This window comes from Accipiter gentilis, chromosome 19, assembly GCF_929443795.1.
Source record: "Accipiter gentilis chromosome 19, bAccGen1.1, whole genome shotgun sequence".
Lineage (NCBI taxonomy): Eukaryota > Metazoa > Chordata > Aves > Accipitriformes > Accipitridae > Astur > Astur gentilis.
In genome coordinates this window covers 7945001-7972089 of record NC_064898.1, presented here as the reverse complement: position 1 = coordinate 7972089, position 27089 = coordinate 7945001, and the positions used below count along the sequence as shown (strand labels likewise).

The window sequence follows — 27089 nt, the reverse complement described above, 5'->3', positions numbered from 1 at the left end:
GCCCCTCTCTCTCTTCCCACCACCCCCAAAAGAGCCTGTCTTCAGGTTTTCCTCTTAATTCAAGGGGCTGCCGGAGCTGTCCTCTCCCCCGTGCAAGCGTCTGCATCGTGCCCGGTCCTTGAGCTCTGCCCGAGCAGCCCTTCTGCAAAGGCAGGAGACCCTTCTGTCCCTTTGCTAATTAATGCAGCTCTATCGGAGCGCGGCAAAACCCCAAACCTCGGCATCATAAGAAGAAGCAGAAATCCGCTCCCCTCTCGCCGGGTCTCTCCTGGCGGTTTTAAAGAACTTTTTTTTTTTTTTTTTTTTTGGGGGGGGGGGGGGGGGGGGTGGTGGAGACAACACGTACTCAGCATCGGCACCCCCCCTTCCCTCCACCGCGCTCTCAAAAACTTGGGCTGACCCCGGGTGCGGGGAGCCGCGGTTCGCCCCCGGAGGCGGCGGGGGGGGTCCCGGCGCTCGGCGCTGCCCGCTCCCGCGGCGGCATCCCCAAAACTAACCCCCCCCCCCCCCTCCCCGCCCTCCCCAACCTCCTCCGGCACCCGGCTGGGGCCGGAGCCGCCCCCGGCAGCGCAGGGGCAGAGCGGGAGGGCTGCGGACCGCCGCGGCGGGGGGGGCGGAGTGGAGAAGGGGGGGGGAAAAATTATAAAAAAAAATACAATGCGGCGTGGGCGATAACGGACACCCCCCCCCCCCCCCGACACACACACACAGACGGAGCTCCCAAACTTCCCGCGACCCCGCCGGTTTGCCTTCCGGAGCTGAGTTTCAAGCCCGCTCGGGACAGCGGCAGCCCGGTTACCTGAGCCTGGGGGGGGGGCCCGGGGCCGGGGTCCGCCGTCAGGGCGCAGCCCGCCCTGCTCCCCCCCCCGCCAATGTCAAGGGGGACTCGGGCTATGCGGGCATCTCCCGAGGAGCCCGCTTCCCGCAGCGGGCGGGCTCGGTATATTTAGCATCTCGCCGCTTTTTTTTTGCCTTTTTTTTTTTTTTTTTTTTTCCCTCCCCTAAAGTTTCGCCCACTTATTTATGTATTTATTTATTTATTTGCCGGCGTGCGCCGCGCTGCCGCAGAGCAGTAAGAGCCGCTCCGCGCCGTTGCCTAAGCGCTGGAAGCGGCTCTGTATTGCAGCAGGTAGGGCTGAGCGCTAGGACCCCGGAGAATCCTTCCAGCAGCAATCAGGACTACCTTAAACCCAGCCCAATGCCTCTTCCTGCGCCACTCTGCGTGCTGGATGGAGATCCACAGTCAAGAGCTGCAGCTCAGTGCTGGAGTACAACATTTCACAGGGAGCCCTGCAGAAGCAACACCTGTTTCGAGCCAGCCAAGAAAGGCACAAGCACTTGTATGTTGCTGCTTTGCTTGTGGATCGTCAATAATCCTAAACCAGTGGACATCTGCTGAGCCTCCTGAGAATTCTGGATAATAGATTTGGACGTCAAAAGTTGTTTTTTTTTTCCTTTTTCTTTTTTCCTTTTTTTTTTTTTTTGTTTTTTTTTTTTTTGGATTTATCTCAACCAACAACGTGAGATTTCCCCCCTCCCCCTTTGCAGGATTCATGCTGATGTATGCAGTCTGTTATAGAGTAAAAACAGCGCATGCCTTTCTGGAGTCAGAATCCATAAATCCTGACGTAGCCTGTGCATCTTAAAAAAAAAAATCCCTATAACGCCTAGGTATTTAAGTTGCTATGGTCATTCTTATCTTAAACCAAATGGAGAAACTACGGATTTTTTTCTTTATTACAGTTGGATGGGCTGAAGACCGTATTGCTTGCTAAGAGCTGGGGATATATGCATTTATATAGATATACACATCTATATGTTTATAAATATGTCAGTGTGTGAGTATAAAGTGGTGGTTTCGTAGACTAACTGGTTTGACCTTGAACCTGTACCAGTCAAAACAGAATATTACTTTTATTTATGCATTTAATGGATTGAAGAAAGAACATTTTCTCTGTAACTGCGCTAGGGAGGGGAGAGGAGTGGAATATACCTAATCTTATATCTCCTGGGTTTGGCACCATCATTATTGTTTATTCTTATTCTCTAAAAGCAGAATCTTCTGATGGCTCCCTTAGGTGAAGTTGGGAACTATTTCGGTGTGCAGGATGCAGTACCCTTTGGGAATGTGCCCGTTTTGCCGGTGGATAGTCCGGTTTTGTTAAGTGACCACCTGGGTCAGTCTGAGGCAGGTGGGCTACCCAGGGGGCCTGCGGTCACGGACTTGGACCATTTAAAGGGGATCCTCAGGCGGAGGCAGCTATACTGCAGGACTGGATTTCATTTAGAAATCTTCCCCAATGGTACTATCCAGGGAACCAGGCAAGACCACAGCAGATTTGGTAGGTATTATCCTTAACCCTTTAGTGGTCATGTGATGAAATAATGGGGCAGAACCGCGGGCCGGGGGACGGCGGGGGGTGCGAGGCGGGCGGGGAAGGGGGGGGGGGGGTTTGTGCTGACGGCTGAGCCGCCGAGGGCGAAAACGAAGGCGGCCGGGACTGCAGATGGAGACGAGCGGCACCACCGCAGCGGAGCAGGAGCCCTCGCCGGAGCGGCCGGGCGCTCGGTAGCGACGTTCGCGTAGCCCCAAGTTCTGCTTCAGAGCAGACGCGTTAACCGGGAGGCGGTGGTGGCGGTGGTGGAATTTTCGCTCGGGACGTTTCTGCCGAATGATGTGATTTCGCGAGTTTAAAGGGGTTTTTAATCATTAACCACCACCATTTAAAATTCACCGAGTTTCCCGAAGGGAGTGGCCGTCGTCCTGTACGCAAATTAACGAGGGCTTTTCTTTCGTTTTCCCTGCCGATTACCTGCCCTAGTAACTGCCTGAATGGCAGACCCAGCCTATTTTCTCTCCTCGGCGAGGATTCGCCGGCAGCCCCCGCCGCTCCGCGCCGGGGCTCGCCGCACGCCCGAGCGCGGCCCCCGCACCCCGCAGCCGCGGGGCGCTGCCGGTGCCCGGCGCCCCGGGAAGGAGAAGGGAGCGCAGGTGGGCTCCGCGCCCCCCCCCCCCCCCCCCTCCGTAACCCACGGGGAAGCCTGCCCGCAAACCTGCCTTTCCCCGGCGGTGTGGCGTGTCCAGGTGGCAGCGGGTCGGGGCGAGCGTCTCCTGGATTTCATTTCCAGGGGACGCGATTTTGTGACTCAGCAGCCGGGGCTGGAGGGCTCAGGGCTTCGGCCACCCCTCGGAGCCCGTGCACGCACACACGCACACGCGAGTCGAGTGGGCCCGGGGCTTCTCCGCTGCCAGGGAGACTGTTCAGGGCAGAGCCCGGCAGATCGCATGTAGGAAAGTAACTAAAACAGCCTGGATGAGCCGATTCTTTGTGGTTTTGAAGGAGGGGGGAGGAAAATAGGCCAGGTTAGCTCGCCACGCTCCCAGCTGTTGGAAGGAGTTAACTTGTGAGTGAACCAACCTGACAGCACTTAAATTCGGTCGTAAAAACAAAGTCCTGTGGTGATTTTTTTTTTCTTCTCTCTCTCTTCGTATTTTAATGCCAGATGTTGAGCGATATCTAAACTGTATTTTATTGCTTTGCGAAGCTGTTTAGATAATGCCGGTGTTGTAGGAGATGATCTCCAAAGGGCGCAGGAGGGAAGGGGCGGGGGGGGGGGTGCTGGTGGTGGAGAGGGCTGAGACTCGCATGGGCGCAGGTTTATCCTCCATCCCCCGCCTGCTCCCTGACACTCTCACGCTGCTTCCAGGCTCTGCCTCCCTCCCACGCCGCCCGCCCGGGGTCCCCGGGGCGGAGGGGGGGGGGGACGGACGGACGGACGACATTTAGCGTCGCGGCTCCCCCGGGAGAGCAACATCCACGTTTGCTGGCGAGGAAAAAGTGCGGAAAGTGTTTTAGGCAGCCGCGCAGTGCGGGGAACGGGGCGGAGGGGGGGGGGGGGGAGGATTGTGCATCCAGGCATTTTCCTTGACACGGGCAGGCGCCGTAGCTGCTGAACTGCAGCCGTAGCCGCAGGTTTCCCCCTGCCCGCTGCGGTGCGGGGCGCGGTGCGGGGCCGGCAGCAGGTGTAGGGCGGCCGCTCCGCTCAGCTCCGCGCACCGGCAGCCGGGGCTGCGGGGGGCCGGCACCCCGCGGGGCCCCGCCGCCCCCGGAGGAGGGCCGCCAGCTGTTCCCTTCGCAAGGCGGCGGTGACCACATTATTCGCGGCGTCTATTTTTAAAAATGGCTTTCCAGCCGCAGTTGTAGGAAGCTGACAATTCCGAGGGGCAGCTCTTCCAGCGCCTTGGCTTTAAATAGATTTCTTTCTTTCTTTTTTTTTTTTTTTTTTTTCCTTCTGGGTTTGATCGCCCTCTGCTCCCCAGGATGCACCCACCCCTGCGATAACTCCTCTCCCACGGAGCGCCCCGGTGATGCCCCGGCTCGGTCCGGGGTCGGGCAGACCGGGCACGGCAAAGCCACGGGATGCGTTGGGGCTCCCGGCTTATTCGGGAGCGGGGAGGGGATCTCGGGGCTTTTTGTATCGGTGCCGTGACATCGCTGTTGTGTTTGCCGGGAGGTCACGGAATCGCAGATGCTATTTGGGTTTGGGTGATTGTAAAGTCTTCTGATGAGCCCGGGAAGGTCCGCATCCCAACTCGGGAGCTGCCCGGGGGAGAGCGGGATAACTTGGTCTCCTCGGAGCGTGTGCGGTAAACCTGCAGGGGGGGGGGGGGGGGGGGGGGACGGACACGGGTGACACGACACGAGTCAGAAGGAAGTTTTCCTCCAGGAGGACAAAGAGAAAACCCCAGGGGCTGCGCGTAAACTCCTCTCTGGGCTCTGCCCTGTGGGAATCCCCCTCCCCGCGCACACACACACGCACACGCACACGCACACACCTCTGGAGAGACATCAGATAAGAGTAATTCTTTTGTGATGCTATGTTGGATGTGTGCCTATTGCATACAATAAACCGAGCCATATTGTGTGTCTATACTCGCCCGGTTCTGGGAGCCCTGGCATTTCGCAATTCCTGCAGCAAGATGTCCATCTCTAAAAGAAAAGCTCCCCGGGAGAGCCCGGCTCGGTGTCGTCGTCGTCCCCCCCCCCCCGTAATGCGATCTCAGGTGATCAAAGCCGTATCTCTCCTGGGGCACAAAAGAAAATTTTTTTTTTTTTTTGATGCAGTCTCCTTTAGTCTAGGGCATTTGCTAGACAGTGGAGTCATTGTAAATTCAGGAACTCTGTAAGAGCGGAGAGGCGTGCCTCTGTGCGTCAGCACAAGTACTGCATGCACAGCATTAAAAAAATAGGAGCATGCAGGAAAAGGAAAAAAAAAAAAGCTTGTCAGCAGGTGACCTCCGCTCCCCGGGACCTGCTGCTACAAGGAACCGCTGCGTTCATCATCTGCGGGAGCCGCGCAGCCGCCCGCCCTCCCGCCTCTCCCACTCGCCCTGCCTGCTCCGGCTCCCGGGCCGCCGGGCCGGGGGCGGTGCCGGGGAGGGCCCGGGGGGGTCGGGGGTCCCGCTGCGGCCGCCCGCCCCTTCTGCTGCTGGATGCGGGGGGGCCGGGGCTGCCCCCCCCCCCCCCCCCCCCCAATCCCCGTGCTGTCTGCGGGGTGACCCGGGAGGCCGGTGTGTGTGTGTGTGTGTGTGTGATGCACGCGGAGGGCTGTGGCCCCCGGGAGTGGGAATTGGGGGCCAGGTTTTAGGCAGATGAAGGGCCCCGAGCAGCCCCCGCAGCCTCCCCCGCTATTGCAGAGGGGAGGGGATGCGGGGGGGCAAGTGCGCTGTGAGAGCCTGAAACCGAAGCAGGGCCCTGCTGCCTCCTGGGGGGCTGTGGCTGTCTGCGCTCCCGTCTCTTAATTGGCATCCCGGGGGGGGGGGGGAGCGGTGACAGCTGCGGCAGGCGGCACCGCAGCCCGGCGGAGCGCCCTGCCCAGCCCCGGCGCCGGGGGCGGGGAGGGGGGGACGCCGGGGAAGCCCCTGCCCTCGGGCCCGTGGCCGGGCTGAGCACCGAGGGCTCTGCCTTCCTCGGCAGGGTGAAGGGTGGGTTGGGGAAAGGCGCTTCTTCACCGAATCCCTGGATGGTGCGTTGGGGTGCCGAGTGGAAGCGAAACCGCTTCAATCCAGCGGTGCAAAGAGAGGCTGCGTGTAGCCAAAGACAAAAACGTGCGAAGGGCGGAACGGCGGCGACAGAAAGAAGTGTAGCTGCAGGGATGTCCGTTGCTTAAAGCCAAGGCAAAGGCTTCTGTCCGGTCCGTTCTTCACCGGCCTGTTCGCTAAACTAGATGGAAGTTGACGTTCCCCGTTGCGCGAGTGACCCACCTGCCCTCTCCTGCGAGCCTGGCAGGAGAGCAGGACCGGCCTTGGCGGTCAGGCTGGCGTCCTGCCGCCGGCCTGCGTGGTCGGTTGGATGGCGTGGAAGAAGGTGCGTGACGGGCTGATGTGGAGGTGCAAGGCGTAACTTTCCCCAAAACTTTCTTCCTCGCCTCTCTGCGGAGGAGCGGGTCTCTCTCTGCCTTGAAGTGGTTTCATTAAGGAAAATGGTCGGTGTCTGACGAGAAGATAGTCAGCGTCCTATGTACCGAGACAGTTATCTCCTCTCTCCCTTTCTTCTCTTCCCCATTTTTATCTATGAATAGGGCCCTAGCTTTTACAGTTGGGAGCTGTGCTGATTTTCATTTGGCCCAGCCTCTTTTCGAAGAGGAATATCTATTTTAACATCTGGTTCAGGTCCTAAGTGCTACCCGTATGTTGTAGAAACTATACAGCGAAAATACTCACAGGAGCGTTGGGCCAAATCATGCAATCCTTAAACTGGCGAGACTCGTGTAAGTCTGCATGCTTGGCCCCAGATAATCTCTTGAAGGACTTAACAGCATGGCACATAAAACTTGCTGTGAATAGGCTTTTAAATATTTCAAAATCAATCTCCATTCTGATCTCAAACACGTGGATGCTCCTTGCCAAGTACCATAAATTCATCTTCTGCACTTTCAATAGGACGTGACAGTGCTATTTTGTTCTTTTGACACACTAAGCAGCGTGCACCCAAATATTTGAAATGAGGACAGCAGTTAAAGTCTACATTTATACTGATGAGAAAGATGTCAGATTTACTAACTTAGCTCTAGTATGGTATAATACACACTTAACATAAGATTTAACCTCAGTTAAAATTGCTTGGTAATATGTATCAGGTAATATGATAGTTTGGTAAAAGCTTTACAGGAAAAGCCTTAGTAAGAAATCTGCAAGTATTGCATGCCCAGATATAATGGGAATGTTTAAGTGATTTAAATGGATCGGTTGTATCTGAGATACTATGTATACCAGATAAACAGCATGCTACCACTTTTTATTACTTTAAAAAAAAAAATCCATAATTACTAAATACTTCCTCCCAGTATTTTTTATTTGTGCATATGTAGAGAATAATCTAAGATGCCCAGGCCTTAAAACAGGATTATCAAAACAATAAGACTATGGTGTTTGTAGTACTGAATAATATATAAGGTAATGATCAATAGTCCCTTACAGGGAATACATTTCATCTTTACATTAGCTTGGCTATAAATTTTCCCTATTGGCTTCAACTTGTGCTATGTTAGATTTATGCCTGTTATTGATTAGTGCACAACTATTTTGTGGGAGATGCCAAATTAATTGTTCCAAAAATGCATGAAAGTGCTTTTTTATTGTCCACGTGAGGCTCAACACGTACTGTACTGTTTTATTATTTCATGTAAATGTAGTTTCCAATAAGCTTTAAAAATAGTTACATGGTGTGCTTAGACGTGAAAATTCACAAAATATATTGAAAATGCTACTCTGTGCTTTACTTTGTGGCTCAGAAAGTAGCGTAACACAGCAGTGTGCTTCTGAATGTTGCTGGATAACTCCTGTGAGATCATCACAGTCTTACACGAGTGCTTCCAAATAGGAAGCAATTTCCATTTTTTCCACAAGACTTCTAGGTTTATGCAAGGTTTGGCTGGTAGCATCCTCACTGAAGAGGTAAGCAATTTGCAGGGAAGGCTGCCAAAAAAACCCCAAACCCTCAGAACCAGATGAGCTGATATTTGATACACACACTTGCTGTACCATGCACATTGATGCTGAACTGCTTTGCGGAAGCAGTGCTTCTCTCTGCAAAATGTTCTTATCTCTAGTGCACAAATGTCTGTGTGAGCTTGCTGTTATGTGCATGGGAAGACTTAATCATTTATACACTATTACTTAGGTTTAGAATATTTTAATTTTTGAATTTGAGATGAGTAAAAAATAACACACCAGAGAGAATGGTTACTATCTAGACAGAAATGTGTGAGACTCTGGACTATACTAAGGATTTTCATTTCTCAAGCCTCTGGAAGATCATACTGTGAGTAAATCTTTCCCCATATTCCTGCTTCATTGATGCCTGGAAGTAGATCTTTTGGTTCCATGTGTAAGTTGTTTTTATCTCACAAATCTGATTCAAATGTATTTTTCAGAATTTATTTTGCAGGACAAATTTCATAGGTTAATACTGCTAATTTTTTGCAATCTAAAAACTTGTTTGGTTTTTTTTTTTTTTCTTTGAATGTATTATTTGTTGTGCGAATCAGAATACAACTGAGCTTTAGATCTGTGTTTAGAGATGATAAGAAAGATTGAGAGTAGTCTTTTAATTTGGTACATTAATGGTGCCTGCAATGCATCATTCTAGCAGAGACTCAAAGGACTTCACTGTTCCAAGTATTGTACTTTAAGATATATTCATTTGTTCCTCATCTTCCTCCAAACAACTCTGAAAATGGGAAAACGCCTTTGGAAATAGCTGCTTGTCGCTCAGGGATTAGTCACATCTGGAAAAAAATATCTTTCAATGGAAACAATATGTACATTGTTTGTTTTTTCCTGCATTTTATAGGTATACTGGAATTTATCAGTATAGCAGTGGGCTTGGTCAGCATCCGAGGAGTCGACAGTGGACTCTACCTTGGAATGAATGAGAAAGGGGAACTGTACGGCTCGGTAAGTTCCCGCTAGCCCTGGGCAGTCATGATCCTTACATTCTGTGGGAAAAATACTTGCTAACTCCTAGAAGCCACCGTTGCACTAGGTGCTGTACAAGCACTGTTTCTGCCCTAAATATCTTGCAGCCTAATTTGAAACAAGACCCTGTGGGCGGTATAACAAATATGGGTGAGGGAAAAGGTGACAAAGTCAGGAATGAGTAATAATGCAGATGGACGACAATTTAGAGGCAAGCAATAGAGACTGATGGCCAGAGCTGGTCACTGAAGACTGCAGGATGTACTGGAAGATTTGTAAACGCGTCCTTTCAGTAGAGACCTGAAAAGAGACTAAGTCGCTGCCTTTTGTGCGTAGGCAGAGAGCTTTCTAGGAATGGACAAAAGAAAGTGGAGGGGGAGGTAATGGGTGTCACATGTGGATGAGAAGATGAGAAATAGGCCTGGATAAAAGTTATAGAAAGTATAGGAATGAGGGCAAGAGGCTTGGTGGTCTTGTCCTGAGAGTTCAGCTGGCTCTCCCTGAGGGATGGCAGCAGGAGTGAGTAACGGGTGTGAGGGAGGAGTAAAACTCGGTATTTCAGACGTGGGAGTTAGGCTGGCGAACCAGCCTACCTGCAGCCGATGAGTGACTGATCTCGGCAACACGGGCTGTCTTGCAGCAGAGGAGCGTGTGTGCGTGCGTGTGCGATGTGAGCCTCACCTGGGAATACTTGAGAGATCTGACGTACGCTGCGGCTCGCACCCTGGGTAGGTCGTGGGCAGGCGGAATCTGAAATCGGGCGGGTAACTCCCCAAACAGAAGGCAGCCTCTTCTAGCAGTAAAGTATCGACCTCCGAAGTTGACAAGGACTGGGGAGAAGCAGTTGTGTTTGAGGAAGAGGATGGCGGGTTTGAAGGGTAAGCAACTGTTTAAAGTGAAGGGAGGCCGTGTATTCACTGGGCTTCATTAGAAGCACGGAGAAGGTGACGAGGGTCGACTGATGGTCTAAACGTTGCCAAGAGAGACGCCCCAAAAGGAGTTAAAGTGGTAGGGAGTGGCTTTGGGTGTAGCTGAAGATACCCGTGTCAGAAGGGAGTAACGGTAACTGGGAGGAGGGTGGGGAGGGAACTGAGTGGGACAGCAGTGAGAGCGGGAGGAAACACGAGAAGGTGGTGAAAACAGAAAGGGTCAGAGGCAATTCCAGCTTTCGTATAACGTGATCCATGGAGGAGTGTGAGGAAGCGAGACCAGGAAGGTCCAGAAAAAGTGGTTTTATAGGGGTGTCGAGGTTCACTGATACCTTTCTAGCAACATTTTGTGTGAGAGAGGGAAGGCAGAGAGGGGAAGGGGACTGTCTTCTGAGCAAAGAGCAGATCAGGGGAGGAAAGCAGAAGGTACGGATCATGACAGTGTATGTGGGAGGCAGAAAAAGAGGTGGTAGAATGAGGGGCAAGGCTGGGATGGAGAATGTGTGGACATGGGCGAGAGGGAGATGCAGAGGTGGTGAGAACCAGTGAGTGGGAAAGGCCAAAGAAAAGGGATTTAGCATAAATGGCAATATGGAGGAGGAAAAGGTTGGAAGGATGGAGAGGAAGAGAGAAAGGGAACGGGGGCAACGACAGATGTAAACAAGTTGCCCGTGAGGGGTGAGTAAGTTGTCATAAGTCACAATCCTTGTGCAGCTGATGAATGGGATAAAGAACTGGCAAAGTCATGAATACTTTTATGGTTCAGTTAGGCAGCAAAAAGGCAGACCAACAACACTAATATGAATCAGTAATGTTGGTAATCATCAGTAAGAGTAATGGTTTAAACAAATAAACACAGTGAATCAGTTACTCTACAGATCAGATATTCAGAAAAGGAAAATGTGGTTATTGATAGAGCTTAAATGCATAGACTTGGGAAAACAAATGTTACATCACTTTTCTGTGCAATTTGTATTTTGTGTTTGCAATATGTTTGACTGTCAGAGTGAATTACTCAAAACATTCTTTGCTGAAGAAATATGCACAAGAAATTCTTTGTAAATTGCTAAGCTCGCTGCATTAATAAAATAGTTGCTCCATGAGCAGCAGTTCTAAAGGAGCCTGCTTTCCTAAGGGTTTGTGTCTCTCAGCCCAAGGCATGGGTCTCCCTGACCTTCTGTCCCTGCAGTAACACAAATTCCCCAGCCTTTTGTGTTTCTTGCATGGAGAAAGAGACAGCGTTGGCTGTCCAAGCTCACCGGATTGCCAGTTTGCAGAGATTACAGAGCTCACCACTCCCAAGTGGGACGTGCAAATGATTTCTCTTTTTTACCCTGCCTCTGATTAGTTGCAAAACTGATAGGAACTTAATTTTCCTGAAGACCTTTGCCTCCTGATTGAAACTGGTTGAAAAGCTAAGGAAGGACAGACAGGCAGGGAGATGGATGTACAATATAATTGGATAACCTCTTTTCCCTAAGAAATGACGCTAAAAATATGAAGCCATTCATAATGGAGAACTGGCAATCTATAGGGCCAGAATGCAAAGTTCAGGTTAAAATCTGATGGATGATATGGCTTATTGTCAGCCTCCAGAGATGGGACATACTGAAGAGTGATGGTAATTGAATTACATTACTTGCAATGAAATATAACCTCTAATGGCTACTCAGTGTGATGATGCTTTAAAGCCTTGTCAACACTAGCAGTCCTAGTGCCTATATTTCAGCAACTGTCAGCTCTCGTAGAAACACTGAGATAAGCAGGCCTCAGAGCAGATTTTTGTGTAGAGTTGGCTGGACATTTTTAAGTGACAGTGTTTTGCTTTTGGTTTTGGTCAAAAAAAAGCAATTAATTGAAAACGAGGTTCTCTGATGGGAATAAATGTTGCAGTTTGAACCAGAAGCAAGGCACAATCCAGCACAGAATTATCTTTCTGCGAGAGAGAAGATCAGTTTAACTGAAATTATTTTCGAGACTGATACCTGGCAGGCTGAGGTTCAAGTTTTCACCTGAATAAAGTGGAGTGGTCACTTGAGTTGAACTGTTCTGTATCACCAGCAAGTTGTCCTTGTGCTGCCTGTGCTGGGAGGTGCGTCCCTCTGTCTTGGTTTCTTCATTAAAGGCTGCGAATAGCACCAGCTTCGTCATGGAGCAGGTACACTTATGAGGCTCAGAACGTGTTTTCTAAGGTGGGAAAACTGTTTCCCACGCACAACTGAATAGCAACCTAAGAAATACCTGGTCCTGCTCTACATCAGCGTTGTGGATCTAAGCAGGTGTGTTTCTGCAGGCATTCAGTACTCTAGCACTTGACACTGCCGGAATAGATGCCCTGTGTCTATGACACTATCATTACTCCATGAAAAATATGTTAGGTGTGAATCAAATCAGAGACCTAAAAGACTTCTATCCTTCTATATTTGTGTTTGAAACATTTGGCACAGGAAGATTTTTCCCAGCATATTTGTGGTGCCACTGAAGATGGGACATATGGCGAAGCTGAGCAGCCAGCATGGGAGATTGCCGCCAACTTTCATGAAAGGCAACAGTAAAGGCAGTTTCAGTGTATCTTGATCCAGACATGTTCCTCTTGGCCTTCTCAAAGTGTTGCTTTCCTCCTAGATTAGCTGCCTGACAAACTCTTCCCAACTTGCCACCGTTACCGGGAGCGGTTTCTACTGCGTCTTCTGGTTCAGAGCACAGCGACTCTCATGCTGCTCTCAGGCAGCAACGTATAACATAGGGTGGCTGTTCTCAAGTTCCCCCTCATCCCACGGACTCAGCCAGGGAAAGCTGAAGATAAATGGATGTGGTACTGCGGAGAAGCCAGTGGTAGCTGCGTAGCGATGACTTGGAGGCTGGTCGGTGACAGCAGCTTTCCCTCCCGTCTCGCTCCGTTCCTGCTCTCCCTTTACCTTGCCTTCCCCTTGCAGCCTGCAGCTATGACTCATCATGTTTCACAACAGCTACTGTGCTTGTCATTGGAGAGGAGGAAAAATCCAAACTACAGATAGGACCCGAAGGGTGTTAAGACGAGACACGAAGACCTTTCCAAACGGCTCTTGCCAACACCTCTGGCAAGAGTGTTAGCAAACGTGTCTTAGCTGTGCTCCTCGGTGCCGTGCCATGGAGTGAGGGAGGTCTTTCTGATCAGTCCCACGACCTTCAGGCCTTCGTGGGCCGTCGCCACCCTCACACTGCCCTGCGCCGCTGCCCTTGGGAGTATCAACAGTTGGCACCCACGTGGCAGGCAGTGATGAGCACCCAAACCACAGGGTACCCATGGTTCGCACTGCAAGCTGTCCTCTGAGACAGTCCTGTGCTACCTTCAAGCCCAGCAGGACCAAGGGACATCATCACCTCAGCTGCCCTCGCTGTCCCAGGCTCTCCTGCAGTAGAGAGCTGTGCTACATCCCACTGCGGGCATCCTTGCTCCACCGATCTCCCGTGGACACAGAACTGCCCTGCTCCTCTTCTCAGACTGGATGTAAGGAAAAAAAATTTTACGGTGAGGGTGGTGAAACACCGGAACAGATTGCTCAGAGAAGTGGTAGATGCCCCGTCCCTGGAAGTGTTCAAGGTCAGGTTGGATGGGGCTTTGAGCAACCTGGTCTAGTTGAAGATGTTCCTGCTCATTGCAGGGGGTTGGACTAGATCACCTTTAAAGGTCCCTTCCAACTCAAACCATTCTCTGATTCTATGAAATGCTGGTGTCTCCATTGCTCCTTGTGTCCTTGGCAGGTGGCAACAGGCAGCTCAGGTTGGATGCTCAGGAGGAAAACTGGGAGTTGGAAGATCTGGAGCAGCTACAAGGGGAGCTGTGCAGGGGGCAGGAGGGAAGGCAGGAGGGGAGATGTCAGAGTTGTTGGGGAAGGGGGAGAGGGCTAGGAGTGCTTGGAAGGAGAGGGGAGGGGAGAGAGAGAGGCTTTATGTGCCCACAGAGCAGCTGGGACAGAGCCGAAGAGCCCAGATCTGGAGCCAGGGAGGGAGGCTCCTCACCTCTGGGTTTCAGACTTACAGCACTTGTGCAGCAAAGTGAGATTTAGGACTGTTTGTAACAGGGTAATAAATTGCTGTCCTTAAAAAAATTAACTGAAAACTTGTTTGTCCCAATGGTTTTGGGACACAAAACGTGCCTTTTGCTCCTAAAACTACTGGGGAGAAGGTGGAGGAGGAGAGAGAGTGCTGTCCTTGAAGAAACATGTTTTCCCAGTAAGTGTGCAGGGAGGTGATGATATGCCTCTTTATTGTCCCAGCAGGGCTGCACCTACAGTGTTTTGTGCTTTTGTTTGGGTCCCCGCAGTCCTGGAAGGACTATGCAGCTACAAAGATGGCTGAACAGAAATAATTTTGAGAAAAAGGGGACAATTTTTCATAGTTTACTGAAAATTGCTTGGTGCAGGTAAGGATATGTTTTGCTGCAGTCTAAAAATATCTTTTATGTTCCCATGCAAATAAGGGAAGGGAATTGTTCAGCCCTTCAAATGGTAGGTCAAGGTGCACGGAAACAACATGAAATAAGAAAACAGGTTGAAGGTGCATGTTTGGAACTGCATTTGGGCCAACTATATGGTTGCTACAGATACCTAAGAATAGGACAGATAAATAAATTACACTGCAGTATCATTCACACTTTCCTCTTAGTGTTAAACATCTCCAATCTAAAGCAATTCCATATGCCTCTGATTGACTGTGTTTTTTTTTTTTTAAAGTAATCTGGATTATCTGCCTGTCCATGTACACGCAGGCACCTGTGGCTGAGGTGAACCTGGAAACAGGACAGTTGCAGTGCACAACAATTTTTGGAGGGCAAACTAAATGGAATTTCCCTGAGTGAAGGTGCAGACTTCTAGGCTGAGCGTGGTCAAATCCCAGGAGGGATAATGGCTACGGCAGCAGGTTTAACACTCTTCTGCTTGTGTGTAAAATAATGAAGTGCCTTTTGGTAACTGGTACAAATAGTGGAGAGGCAGAGGGCAGTTCCTGGGGCACCTGAATTGCGAGGAGTGGTCAGGCTTTCCACGGGAGCAGCATTGCTCAGGAAAACCTGGCACTCCTGTGATCAAAAACCCGATGGTGTCTTTTAACAGTAACAGCAGCTCGTGTCTTCCTGAGTAAATCCGCTTTAAGCAGAAGAGTTGCAAGAAGCAGGCCTGTAGTTAATTTGAAAGGCCAAACTTTGAGATCTGAAGGGGACCAGTTCAAAAAGGTGCTTATGGCTCTGAATGTGAAGGAAGCTTGAAACTTGGTCAGAGATGCAGAAATCCTGTGGAAACGGTATCCCAGCAAGTATGAAACTGCTGGGAAGGATTTGGAGACTAATAGGCTGTGGGTGCTTGACAAAGGGTCTGCGAGGAATGGGAGAAGGGCAGGTTGCAGAAAAGCACGTATCTTAGAGGTGTAGAAGCATGGGGATAAAATGGAAATTGCTGCAAAAAAAGCTGACTGGGGCCCTGAAATGTATACTAAAATATAAGGCAAAAACTTTTTATGCTATATAAATGAAAAGGGAACAGGAGTCTTTACAAACATGGTGTATTCAGGTGGGGATGTAAATGCAATATAGCCTGACTGTGGCTGCTAACTGGGCTAGCCAGTGTTTCTGATATTTTCCTTGGGGTGGAAACAGGGGGCTGGGGGATTCCCTGCCGTGTGACGAAGGAAGGGAGCGGGGGCAGCTGACACCGCTGCTGAAAGAAGTGGCTATTTTCCCACCGAGCATCCATCCCCTCCCTTTTGCTGGCACAAGTGTTTCTGTTGCTGCCCGGTGGATTGAAGCGGAGAACTGGAGAGCAGTCTGGGCAAGCAGAAGGGCTGCCTTCAGCCGCAGTGGTTCCCTCCCAGGTCTCTGCAAGTTGCGGTGTAAAGGTGGGAGCAAGCACAGCAAGGGAGGGTTTGCTTCTCTCCGAGGCAATGCAGATGTTTGCCAGCCTCGAGTGTTTGTGGACCTTCGGCCATGCGGTTTGTGTTTGGCCGGGGGCACGACCTGGGAAGCTGGAGGGCTATCAGTCTGACCCGGGTTGTGCTTGGGGCGCAGGAACGTGCTTTTAAATGAAAGAGCAGAGGAGGACCTGGAAATACGTGCAAGATGAGTTTACTGAAGCCGGATAAATAGTTTCAAGCAAGCCTTGTATTTTATTTTTGGTAGGAATTTCTTTTTCTAGAAATGGGAAATATGGTTGTGCTAATTTGCAGGGCTGTGTTAGGTATGACCTGCAGAAGAGAGCATTTGCTACAGTGGGTAAAATGGGTGTTAGTAGAAGACTTGTATGACAGATGGTGAAAAAACTGAAGAGAAGACAGCGATGGGGAGTGTTGAAAAGTATTAGGCTGGAGTGAAGCTATTAGTGGAGTTTTTATGGATTGGTCCTTGCACTGGTTTTATTCCCTTTTATTAGGGACATTAAACATCTTGTCATAAAAAAGTAGTAGTGTGTTACTGAAATTGTTGCAAAGTTGGGAAGCATTTTCAGCACAGAAGGCAGCCTCACAGAAGGGACTTGGTGACCTAAAGTGCCCAAATGTTTACACATGGGGCTCAGGGAGAGCTCTATCGGTGCCACTGCATATGGCACTGGTAGGATCTAGTGTAAATGCAAAGTGCAGTTGGTCACTTGTGTTAAAAAAGATGAATTGAAACTGAAACAGGTGCAGAAAGAGCTTGGTGGGATGATCAGAGGGATGAAAAGACTATCAAATGATAGGGTCTAAAGATCTTGGCTTATTTAGCCTGCAGAATGAAAATGCCCTTGGTCTCTGTAAATATATTGAGGTTTAATGCCAAGGAGAGAAAAAAATTCCTTGAGAGAAAAAAAGTCCTTGAAATAGAGGACAAGAATGAATTGGTTTGAACAGGTCACAAGAAAGCTTAGGCTGGATAATGAGGAAGTTTCAGGTCATGAGGAAGTGAGATTTTGAGCTGGCCTGAGGAATTTTTGCAGGGAGGTGGGAGATGAAGCATAAATGCTTTCTCTCTGCACTGTATGGTAGGAAACAGCTTTGTAATTGTGGATGTTTTCTTTGTGGAAGGTGTAGGTCTGAGAAAAGCCCCGAAACCTTAGTTACTTGGGAAGATTTGTCTACAAGCTCCTCTACTTCACCTTTGCAGACAGTCTCTCTCTGAATTTGGATGGGCAGCCTTGCTGACAGCTGGGTGCTGTTACGTGCTGTTCTTCACAGGTACCAGCGTTGGGGTGAGAGCAGAAACTGCAACTCGCTCAGCAAGGTACGAAGGGCTCTGTAGAAGAGAAAGGTCTTTTGAGATGTGGGTAGTGGTGTAGGAAGAATTGATAGATGAATCCATATATTTGACACAGGTAATATGGGAGAAAGCTCTGCGAGAAACTGCAGCTGTTGTAGTTCTTCTTAAACAAAGGCTTCAGTTTGTTTTTTAAATCAGAATTCCACAGATTATAACACCTGTCACCAAAGAGGGACACCTGCTAATAGTGTCCTGTGGGATAGATACTAGACTTTTCCTCAGGTCTTTGGTTTTCCTCAGAGGACTTCATTCCAGATGCTTACTAGGTCTGAGGATAATTTTATATAAGAGAAAACCCTCAGTGATGCCCTTACCTTGGTCTGCAATTCTGTGCTGAACTTGGATTCTCACTACATGCCTGGAACAGGAAAGTATTAGCATATCTCCCTCATAAATGATATATATGTGTGTATCTATAAAGCTAAGCTTTGGTAAAGCAAGATCCTACTCAAACCTTAATTTAATGATTTGCTTTCCGCTAATTAAAGATGTCTGGAATTTTGTATTCTTACAAAAATGGGAGATTGGAGGTGCTGCTTGAGGAGGCAGCCAAGGTGATCTAACACTTTGCAGAAAGCCCCTTCCAGAAAGGCCAGTCCTGGTTCCCTGCCTCTGCTGCGTGCTTCTGCTTCCTTCCTTGCTCTGGCACCAGCACTCATCTGACCCTCTCAGGAGGCTAATTTAGGGATCTAAAGCCACACAAGATAGCTTGCCTTTTTTTTTTTTTTTTTTTTTTTTTTTTGGTATGGTTGCTTCTCTGCCGGTTTAGCTCCCTGAACTGGCTTGTTGCCTGTTTGGCAAGCACTAGCGCTCAGTGGGGGAATCAGCCGCAGTGTGGGATGGGAGAGGGGTTGAGTACCGCGCTGTCGAAAGCGGGTAGTTGTTAAAGTGGCATAACTCCATCGCAAACCCGAATCCTATCCAGCGAGCAAGCGTGGGGCACGTTCAGCTCGAATGTCTTTGGGTTCACTTGTTTGCAGTTGTGTAGCTCCCCAGTTGCTGCAGCCCTGAACGTTTCTGGAGCTAGCCGTGTTAACGATAACGGAGGTGTGAAAAGGGTCAGCGTCTTCGGCTGATCTGAGAATACTGTGTTGAAGTGACATGCTAAAAGAGCATCATCAGCAGCAACATACTGCGAGATGCTTGGGGATTATTCGCTGCATCAGATAAAGATCTGATGTGCTCTGTTTCTGACTCAGGAGCCAGTGGGACGTGAATGTGGCAGTCTTTCCCACTTTACCATTCATCATTTTCAAAGACAGAGTAGAAAAAGTCTGCCCTGCGGGGACTTCGTTAGGTATTTTGTCTAGGTTGAGGTTTGCTTTGCAGCTTGAATGTGCTCAGGCTGATTTGGTGATGTGCAGTAATGCAGTTCATTTGTGTCACATTCAAAAAGCTTAAGAAATAAAGCTTGTTACAGTGCAAATCCATTTTCCCCCCTTCTATAAAGCCCTTTGGTTTCTTTTTCATTCCTTTTATAAAGGCAGACCTCTGCTGTTACTTTTGATTTGAAGATCAGATTCTATATTCATGTTCCACGACTGCTGCTGAGGAAAACTTGGCTTCTGGTGTGGATGCTACATGCTTTTGAGGTCTGGCCCAGGCTGTCCATCTTTAATCTGCTAAACTTTACTCTTCAAATTTAACACAATTATGCAGGCAACTGTGACTCAGGAGAATTTGACTTGATTCGATTACGGTTGAAATGCCATTGACTTCAATGGAATCAGGATCGGACCCGCTCCTGTAAAACCACCAATTAATTTTATGGTTGGGTCAGCAGACCCTGATCAAGATAAGAGCTCTACTGTATTCATCATCTTAAAACCCTAAATCTAGACAGGGTTCCTGCCCTTGAGAGTCTGCAATCTAAAGACAGTCTTTTAACATGTAAATGTTTATTGCTTTTGCATAGCAAGAGGGACTTTGGCTTGCTGATGCCTTTGTTAGGACAGCGTCTAGTGTATCACCTGTACTGAGAACAGGAAACTTATTGGGGAAGACTTCAGGAAAATCCTTTGAGTCATTTTAGAATATACAAATGTTGTAAAATTTAAACAAAATAATTGTGGTTTTTTTCTTTTTTTTTCTTCTTTTTTTTTCTTTAAAAATCTGAATTCTTTGCAAGGTCTGTGTGCTGCTGGTACCTCGTAGACCAATTGCCTGGTCTTTGAGCTCTTCAGTCACCAGTTCTGTTGGAGTTGTTATTATATATTTTTTTTCGGACAGATTGACAACTTCTTTCATCAAACCTGAAATTAACCGCATGGCTAAAGTTTGACCCATTGAAAGACAGGTCTACTGATGTGCCTGTGTGTGTGAGGAGCAGGGGGTTTGCGGAGGAGCACAGCCACCCCACTGCCGCCAGCGTTTCCCAAAAGCTGGGTCAGCTGTATCACTGAGAACATAAGTCAGGGCATAGCAACACCAAAAATATGTGGATTTTCTGAGAAATCTTACGGAAATCTTTTTTGTCTTACTCAGAAAGTGAAATACTAAAAATTGTGTATCTAGATCCATGACTTTACGGTGGGATTGCCTCTGGGAAAAGGAACAGGGGAAGCGTGCAGAGTCATCTCTGGAGAGATCGCTTATGAGAAATGTTTGCCAACGGAGGAGCACTGCTGTCTAAAAGGGCAAACGTGACATCTTTTCTTCAGCAGCAGCTCTTTGAAATGCTGTCCTTCCTTTGTGTCCAAAAAAAGGGGGAAACTAAAAGGTCTCATTTTCGAACAACTTAAACTGAATATGCAATCGAGTCCTGCTGGGTAAAGATCTTTGAGTGCCAACCCTTTTCTGCACTGCCCACCAAAGCACTGTAGATTTTAAAATCTCTCTGGCAAATTTATTGGTTTCCAAGACTCCAGTGGATGTTTGGCATTTCAGTGAGTAGGACAGGATCTTTCCAAAATGCGATAGCCTGTGATGCTTTCGTTGTTTGATGACCCCCCCCATCGAGAGCGACAACATGGTCAGTAATATCCCTGTCCTCTAACCTAGCACCTAGCAGGTATCTTTACATAAAATCAGTAATAAAATGTAGAGGCAGGCTTTTGTTCATCAGTCCTTGACCAAACCATCTTGCTGAAAGAATAAAACACAAAGTACTTTTAGAGCGTACATTTTTATCACTACATATGTATTATAATTATTTGGTCCCTGTGACAAAGTGTTTTATGAAGGGCCCTAGCGTTCTGCTGTTTTTGTGTTGATGCCTTGTAGCTGAGGGATAAGGTGCTTCTCTGATGATGGATAAATCCAGTTTGGGGGGTAATCACTGAGTGATTACCCTCATGCAGATCAAGTACTTTTTACCACCCACTTTACAACGTCTGTGTGAGTTTACAATGCGTGTCAGTTTAGCTGCTCTTGCAAAAGGCAGCACTTTTTTGCTGAAGGAGGGCTCTCTTTCCTTTAACCTGGTGTTCTGTGCTTACAGAACCACAAAACAAAGTAAAAATTACTGACAAAACACTTTGATGCTATGCTTCATCTTAGTTGTATTTAAGGAAAGCATGTTTTATTTAAAAATCTCTATTCAGTTAAAAGCTTAACTGGTATTTCAGGCTAAAGAGTGTGTGTGTAGCTGTAGGATGACAGCCCTGGTTTGACACACACGTTGTCTTTTGATAGAAGAGAATTTGCGGAGTGGGGAGCGGGGTAGGTCAAGTTACAGCTTTCAGTAAATCTGAGCGTGCCTGAAATGGTTCTTTTAGTGTCTTAAAATATTTGTTGCCTTTTTATCATTGCAAGCCTGATCCAAGTTCCATTGAAGCTGATGGGAACTTTTCTCCTGTCTTCTTTAAAAATTGGCTCCGGCCCCCGTATCAGATTGCATACCACCTTGCTTTCTGATTCTTGGAAGGGTTCAGCCAAGCGTTATGAATTAGATGCTTAGATAACATTGATGACTGCAGTTCTTGATTGTGCCAGGGAAACCAAAAATAAAATAGAGGTCAGAAGTGTAACTACTAAATGGCACAGTGTGGGCCCGGTCCTGCTGGCGTGGGCGGGAGGGGAACACACCTGCTTGTTGGTGTTTTTTATTTTTTTAAGAGTTGACTTCGTCCTGGTCCTGCTCTGTTGTGGCGTGAAGGAAGCTCTTCAGCTTCCAGAAAAATGGTGCTGTGACAGCTTATGTGGCCCCAGGCCTGTCCCTGGAGCTTTGTCGTGACTTCCAACAGCAGCGCGAGCAGACCCTGGGTGTTAGGGGAAAATGAGTTTTCATCTAATGCACTTGGCTGGGCAGATCTGAATCAAACCTTTATGGACATAAGCATGGCTGCTGGTAGGCAGCCTGTGCTGGCAGATGCGAGCTCGGGCGCAGCGGGGTTGCTCTTCCTATAACGATCTCGTGCCCAGGGAGGGCATGCTTAAACCTCGACAGATGCTGCAAACTTGAAATCTCAAAGGAGTGGATATCAGTAAAACCAAGAGCTGTGGATTTGGCAGTGGCAAAAATGGATGGAGGCTTAATTGGCATCTCATCCTCCTGCAGCTCATGTCAGAAGAGCTCTGTAAACAACCCTGGGATAGCTGGATCCCAGTCTGGTCCCTCCAGAGGAGGTCCATGATGGTGTGGAGAGCAAGGGAGTGGGAAAAGAGGGCAATGGGGCAAAGGGGAGAAGCAATGAAATCCCTGCTGCACTGACAGTCTCCTGGGGTTTTGTTGTTGATGCTGGAGTCTGCTTGCTTTGTTCAGGAAGCGTTGCTTTTCTGCCGCCTTCATCGAGACGTGGAAGCACCACGGTGTCTGTATCTGTGTAGCTGTTGCGGTTTTTGATGATAATGCTCCCGAGGGGACCAGGTCCTGCCAGGTCTTGGGAACTTTACAAGATTTTCGTATGAAAGATATTAATCTTTAAGCACTCTTATAACCGCTCCATGGCAGCAGTACAGAACAGTCACACTTTTTTTGGGGCTAAGTGGGGATTTATGTATAATAAAAGCTTTATACAAATTAACTAGAAGTTTAGGAGGAGAAACTAAGATGAATACTCCATCTCTGTGAAGGTACAAGGTGACCTCAGGTATGGAGAATGCGATTGCCCAGCTGTGGTTCTGCCAGGACACCTTGCCTAATTTCCCTCATCCTATAGAAAGTGCCATGGAGTATGAAATGCACGTGAGTGGCAGCGTGGGTGCCTGGCTATTTGCTTGGTCTCCCTTCTGGCCCTGCAGGGTTTCCTGCTGTCTTTCTGACGTGCTTGTGGAGAAGCACTGACACAAACACAAAAAAAGAGTCAGCTAGTCCTTTTGGCAGATTTTTTTTTTTTTTTCTTCTTTTTTTCCATGTTCTGTCAAGTTATTAAACAAAGCATTCTGAAAAAAACACTGCTTGGAGAAACTGTTCAAAGAAAACTCTGTGCCATTCACCAAGTCAGACACTCAATGTGCAGGGCTTGCCTCGCACTGCTGACTGACTCGGAAAGGAGAGTGGTGCTGCTGGGACACCAGTATCTGGCTTCTCATTGTGGCTGGAGGTTGCCCACCCAGCCAGAGACTAACAGGCTTAGCATGGGAGATCAGACAACACCACAGCAAATGCTAAACTGCACCTTTATTTATGACAGCTCTGCATGAGTGTTAATTATTAGCTGAACGTCCTATGTTCCAGAGGCTGTTTGCATTACAGCATAGGAAGGGCCAACTGCACGTAAAATATGTCTGTTCGTAGGCAGATCAGCAAAGAAAACCACTTTGGAAGACAATAGGGTTTTTGTTTTTGTTGTTGTTTCTCTTCAATACCTATCCAGTTTTTATTAACGTCATATAGCCGTAATGAAGGATTTGCGTGAACTTATTTAGGAGACTATATATTCAGACATGATTTTATTACGACAGGGTGGATTAACACAGTGATAATGTGCAGCAGGTATGTAGGAAGTGCTGACTACACCAGATATACTTCTTGTTAATAGTTGTTTGGACTTCTGGATTAGAAGTGTCTCTATTGAGTCAGTGTAGCAGTTTGCAAGAAGGAAAGCTATACATGGCATAGAACAGAAGAGTTTGCCAGACATGAAATGTATTTGTTGTGATTTTAGGAATGATGGTCTGAAGAGGTTTCCTTTTGTCAGGCTAAAAAATAAATTGGAGTTTCAGCTCTGCTAGGTTATTTAAAAGAAAAAAAAGAACATTGATGTGTTTTATACAGGACTCTACTGTGCTTTCAACTATTAAGCAGCACAAATGTCTTACCGTTCTTTAGATTAATGAAACCATTCTCTGGGCAGTGTACATGTGCTTTGCCTATTTCCACTTATTTCCAATTAGCTGCTTCACAGGGATATCTATTTTTAAACAAGCTGGCAAATCTTTTGTTGTGGTGGCTGTAACTATGTACTTTATGAGTTTACAATCTCACTTATAATCGATCTACCTGGAAATAGGATAACATAATTATTTTTCTCCCTGCCTAGATGGTGGAGAATGTAGGAAGAAAAAGGGATTCTGGACTTGCTAACACTGACCAGGCATTAGCAGACTTTGGAATTAAATCTGCCTTGGGTTTCTGCCCTTGTGATATGTGTGTCTTTGCACATTTCAATTTTTTGAATGTTCCAACTTAAATAACAGGGTAAAAAAAAACCCAGGTAAAGCGTGGAAATGTCGTAAAATGAGAATCAATCACTTTGTAGTGGAATACTCTATGAACAGTCCTCACAGAAAATGTGTGGTGTGTGGTGCAACATCTGATTTATATAATTTTGAGGTCACCTTTTTACTTGGCCCCTGAATTAAATGATTTGGTCAAGGCAGGCAGTCCCGTCCCCCCCCTGTTCCCCCCCCCCCCCCCCCCCCCCCCCTTTCATAGGAATGCAGGTTACTTTCCATAGCTGTTCCAGTTGGGTAGGTTTGGTTTTGGTGTCAGCCTTCAAGAAAGATGTCTGGTGACATTAAGTATGGTGCAAGGAAATATTGGCACTGCAAAAATGATAGAGGAGTCAGTTGCTAGCATTAAAGTCTGCAAAAATCACTGCATTCTAGGGCTAAACCTTCCTTTTCGATTGTGCGTAGAGGGACTTTCTGAAAGTCATAGGCAGAAGGGGAAGCGCAAGCCACTTGTGATCAGGAAACACCGTGTCCTTCGCATACTGGGAGAGTTGGCTTTCAGCAAGACTTTCCCATCCTAAGTTGGCGAGGCAAGAAGGTGCTTTTTGGCAGGATGGACCAGCCTCACCCCTGTATAATAATCATTTCTGGCTTGAATAAAGGCACGTGTGCTCAAAACATGAGTGTAAGCTAGCGTTAAGTAGTGTTGTGGTAGTACATGGTTTAGTAGTGGACTTGGCAGCGTTAGGTTCGCAGTTGGACTCAATGATCTTAAAGGTCTTTTCCAACCTTAATTATTCTATGATTGTACATAGATGACTATCCTAGCAGATACTGGTTTCTGTCTGTCGTGGTACTAGATAAGCCGTTATCGTAAGGATCTCCCAGGGCATGGGAAGAAGGATGTGCTGGGATTTTGGTCCCCACATTATTTACAGGGCCTGATCCACAGTCACTGACACCGATTTACTCCAGTGGTCTCCGACTACAACCAGAATTTCCAGGTGTCCTAGAAGGAAACAGTTTGATGAATTTATAAAGAAATTATTTCACTTCTCTGAAAGTGTGATTATTAGCGTCCCTACATAGCTGAACCTACATCCTGACTGCTCTGTTAAGTTCATGTTAAAGTATTCGCCTGCTGTCTACACATGAATTTCTGAGAATTTTGATGAAGGACAGAAAAGATGTAGCTGTGTTGTAAGAGGATGAAAAGTAAAAACAGGATAAGCTTGTAAAATAAAGATTGAATCTGTAAGCTTGAAATCCATTGAACTCATCCAGAGCACAGTACAATGCAAACCCCCTTATTCAAGGTCTGCTAGTTAAGCGTACCATAGCACTGTCATGATCCATCAAACCTGCCAGATAAAGAGAGGCTATTTTAAAATTTCTCCTTCAGGGCATGGGGAAGTACTGTTCTTGCAAAGATAGAAATTTATGATGATGCTAAAAAAAATGCAGATGAAGTGAATAATTAATGAATTCAAGACAGGACTGAAATATCTTCCTAAAATGTTGCTATTTTTAGCAGGGAGTGCTTCTGCAGTGCTTGTCATGTGATCCTATTGCCTTCTGTGAGCAGGAAAACAATTTGAATTAGTTTCTCTTTCCCCATGGACCTATAGGCCCAGTATATAATACCCCTTAGCATCTGCTTCTGCCTTAAAGGAAACGAAGTGATTTTAAACCTCATGCAAAATAAAACACTAAGGAAAGCTGTACTTAAAGACAATCTTTATAGCAGCTGAATAGTTTTTATAGTAGTTTGTACACTGAGGCTGTACAAGGGGGCTACTGCAATGTGTGTAACTTCCAGCTGCTGCTGAGGTCCAGTAATATTCTGACTGTCAAAGAACGTAGAGGCGATTACCAATAGGAGGTTGCAGGATCCGGCCCATAGATACGGATTTAATGTAAACAGATTTGTGCCTCTTTTCCCTATAACCAGTGCGGAGCGTTGCTGTGCTTGAACTACTTTGCACATTAAAAAGGTTATAGTCAGAAACGTCTCTAAAATAAGTTGTTATATACAGCCGGCCTGCGCCTGGGCTCATGATTCTGCACACACTGCTCAGCTGGACCCGCGGGGAGGGAAGTCTCCGGCCGAACCGCAGGAGAGGGCGTGAGGAACGGGACTGCTGTCTTCTTCCCCGTCACAGGCTCCTCCTGCAGCTGCGCAAGCCACGGCCACCCGGGTCCATGCACTGCTGCCGCAGTGAATGCTCAAGTGTTTAACACCCAAAACCTGGTCCTCTTGGGGATTTCTCCTTCCTGAGGGGTGATGAGGTTCCCAACGCCCATCAAAGGGGAAGTCAGGAGCTCCTTACTTGCTGCCTTTCTTGCCTAGTGGAGTTGCCACAGGTTGCATTTAGAAAAAACCTCCAAATCCCAAACCTTTGGGCGCTGAGGGGGACCCTGGCTTTGCAGCCCAGCACCCAGTTGGCAGGGGTGCAGAGGGGTGCTGGCTCGCTCTCCCCACGTGGGATGGTTCCTGGGTGACTCTCGTAGGGTGCGTAGGGCTCCTTGGACCTGACTGGGACCCTGGTCCCCAACCCCCATGCAACGCAGCAGCAAAACATCTGGGCTGAAGCACATCGCTTTGGGAAAAGGTTGTGAGCCGAGTCCTGAGCAGCAGAGGTGGCCCCAAAGGTCCCAGGGCGAGCCGCAAGCTTTGGCGATGGTGGGTTTTGGGAAGTTCGGGATTAAGCCATGGATGGTGGCTTCTTGGGGGCACTGGAGCTTGAGCTGCGGCTCCTGAGTTGTGTTCAGGCACACGTTTACGGCTTAGGTGCTGTAAGGGCTCTGCTGCGTCTGGGCCTGGGTCTTCGTTTTCCCTTCTCTGTGTATCTTTCTAAAAGGACTGTTTTAAGATCTAATGTCTATAAAATACGTGCACAGAAGTCTGTGTTGTGTGGAGATTTGTAAGAATTAGAAATGGATCCTCAGCTGGAAGCTGAGTTTGGTCAATGCGAGTGCTATTCAAGTGAGAACTCTTGTTACAAAAAATGTGTTAAATTATCATTATAGTACTTTTTGTGCCAGCTGAAAAGACTATTTCCAGGCTCATTTTTTTCCCAGCTTTCCATCAGCTCTCCCATTCTAGAGCTCACCACCTTTTTTCCAGTCTTCCAGCTCAGTCACTTGTGTGAGTCCTTCCTGAAATGAATCATGTTATCAGGTGGCTGCTTTTTAAGCAAACCCCATCTATTTAGACCAAAAGGGTGTGGAGGGGTACACACAGACTGAATAAGTGGGTGAACTGGAAGGAGTGGGAGTCTGTAGCAGGGGGCAATCTCATGAATGGTTGATGTCTTCAGTGGGTCCCGTCAGTAGGACAGGAGGACAACCCTAGTAAAGC

General features: G+C 48.0%; 1 protein-coding gene across 1 annotated transcript in view; it reads left to right on the top strand.

The window, feature by feature from the left end:
- The first annotated feature begins 1518 nt into the window (after positions 1 to 1518).
- FGF9 (fibroblast growth factor 9) overlaps positions 1519 to 27089 on the top strand; it is a 28077-nt gene continuing 2506 nt past the window's right edge. The window contains exons 1-2 of the mRNA XM_049822852.1: positions 1519 to 2342; positions 8856 to 8959. Of these exons, the coding sequence (XP_049678809.1) occupies positions 2066 to 2342; positions 8856 to 8959 (381 nt within the window). The 5' untranslated portion in view covers positions 1519 to 2065. The remainder of the gene's footprint in view (positions 2343 to 8855; positions 8960 to 27089) is intronic.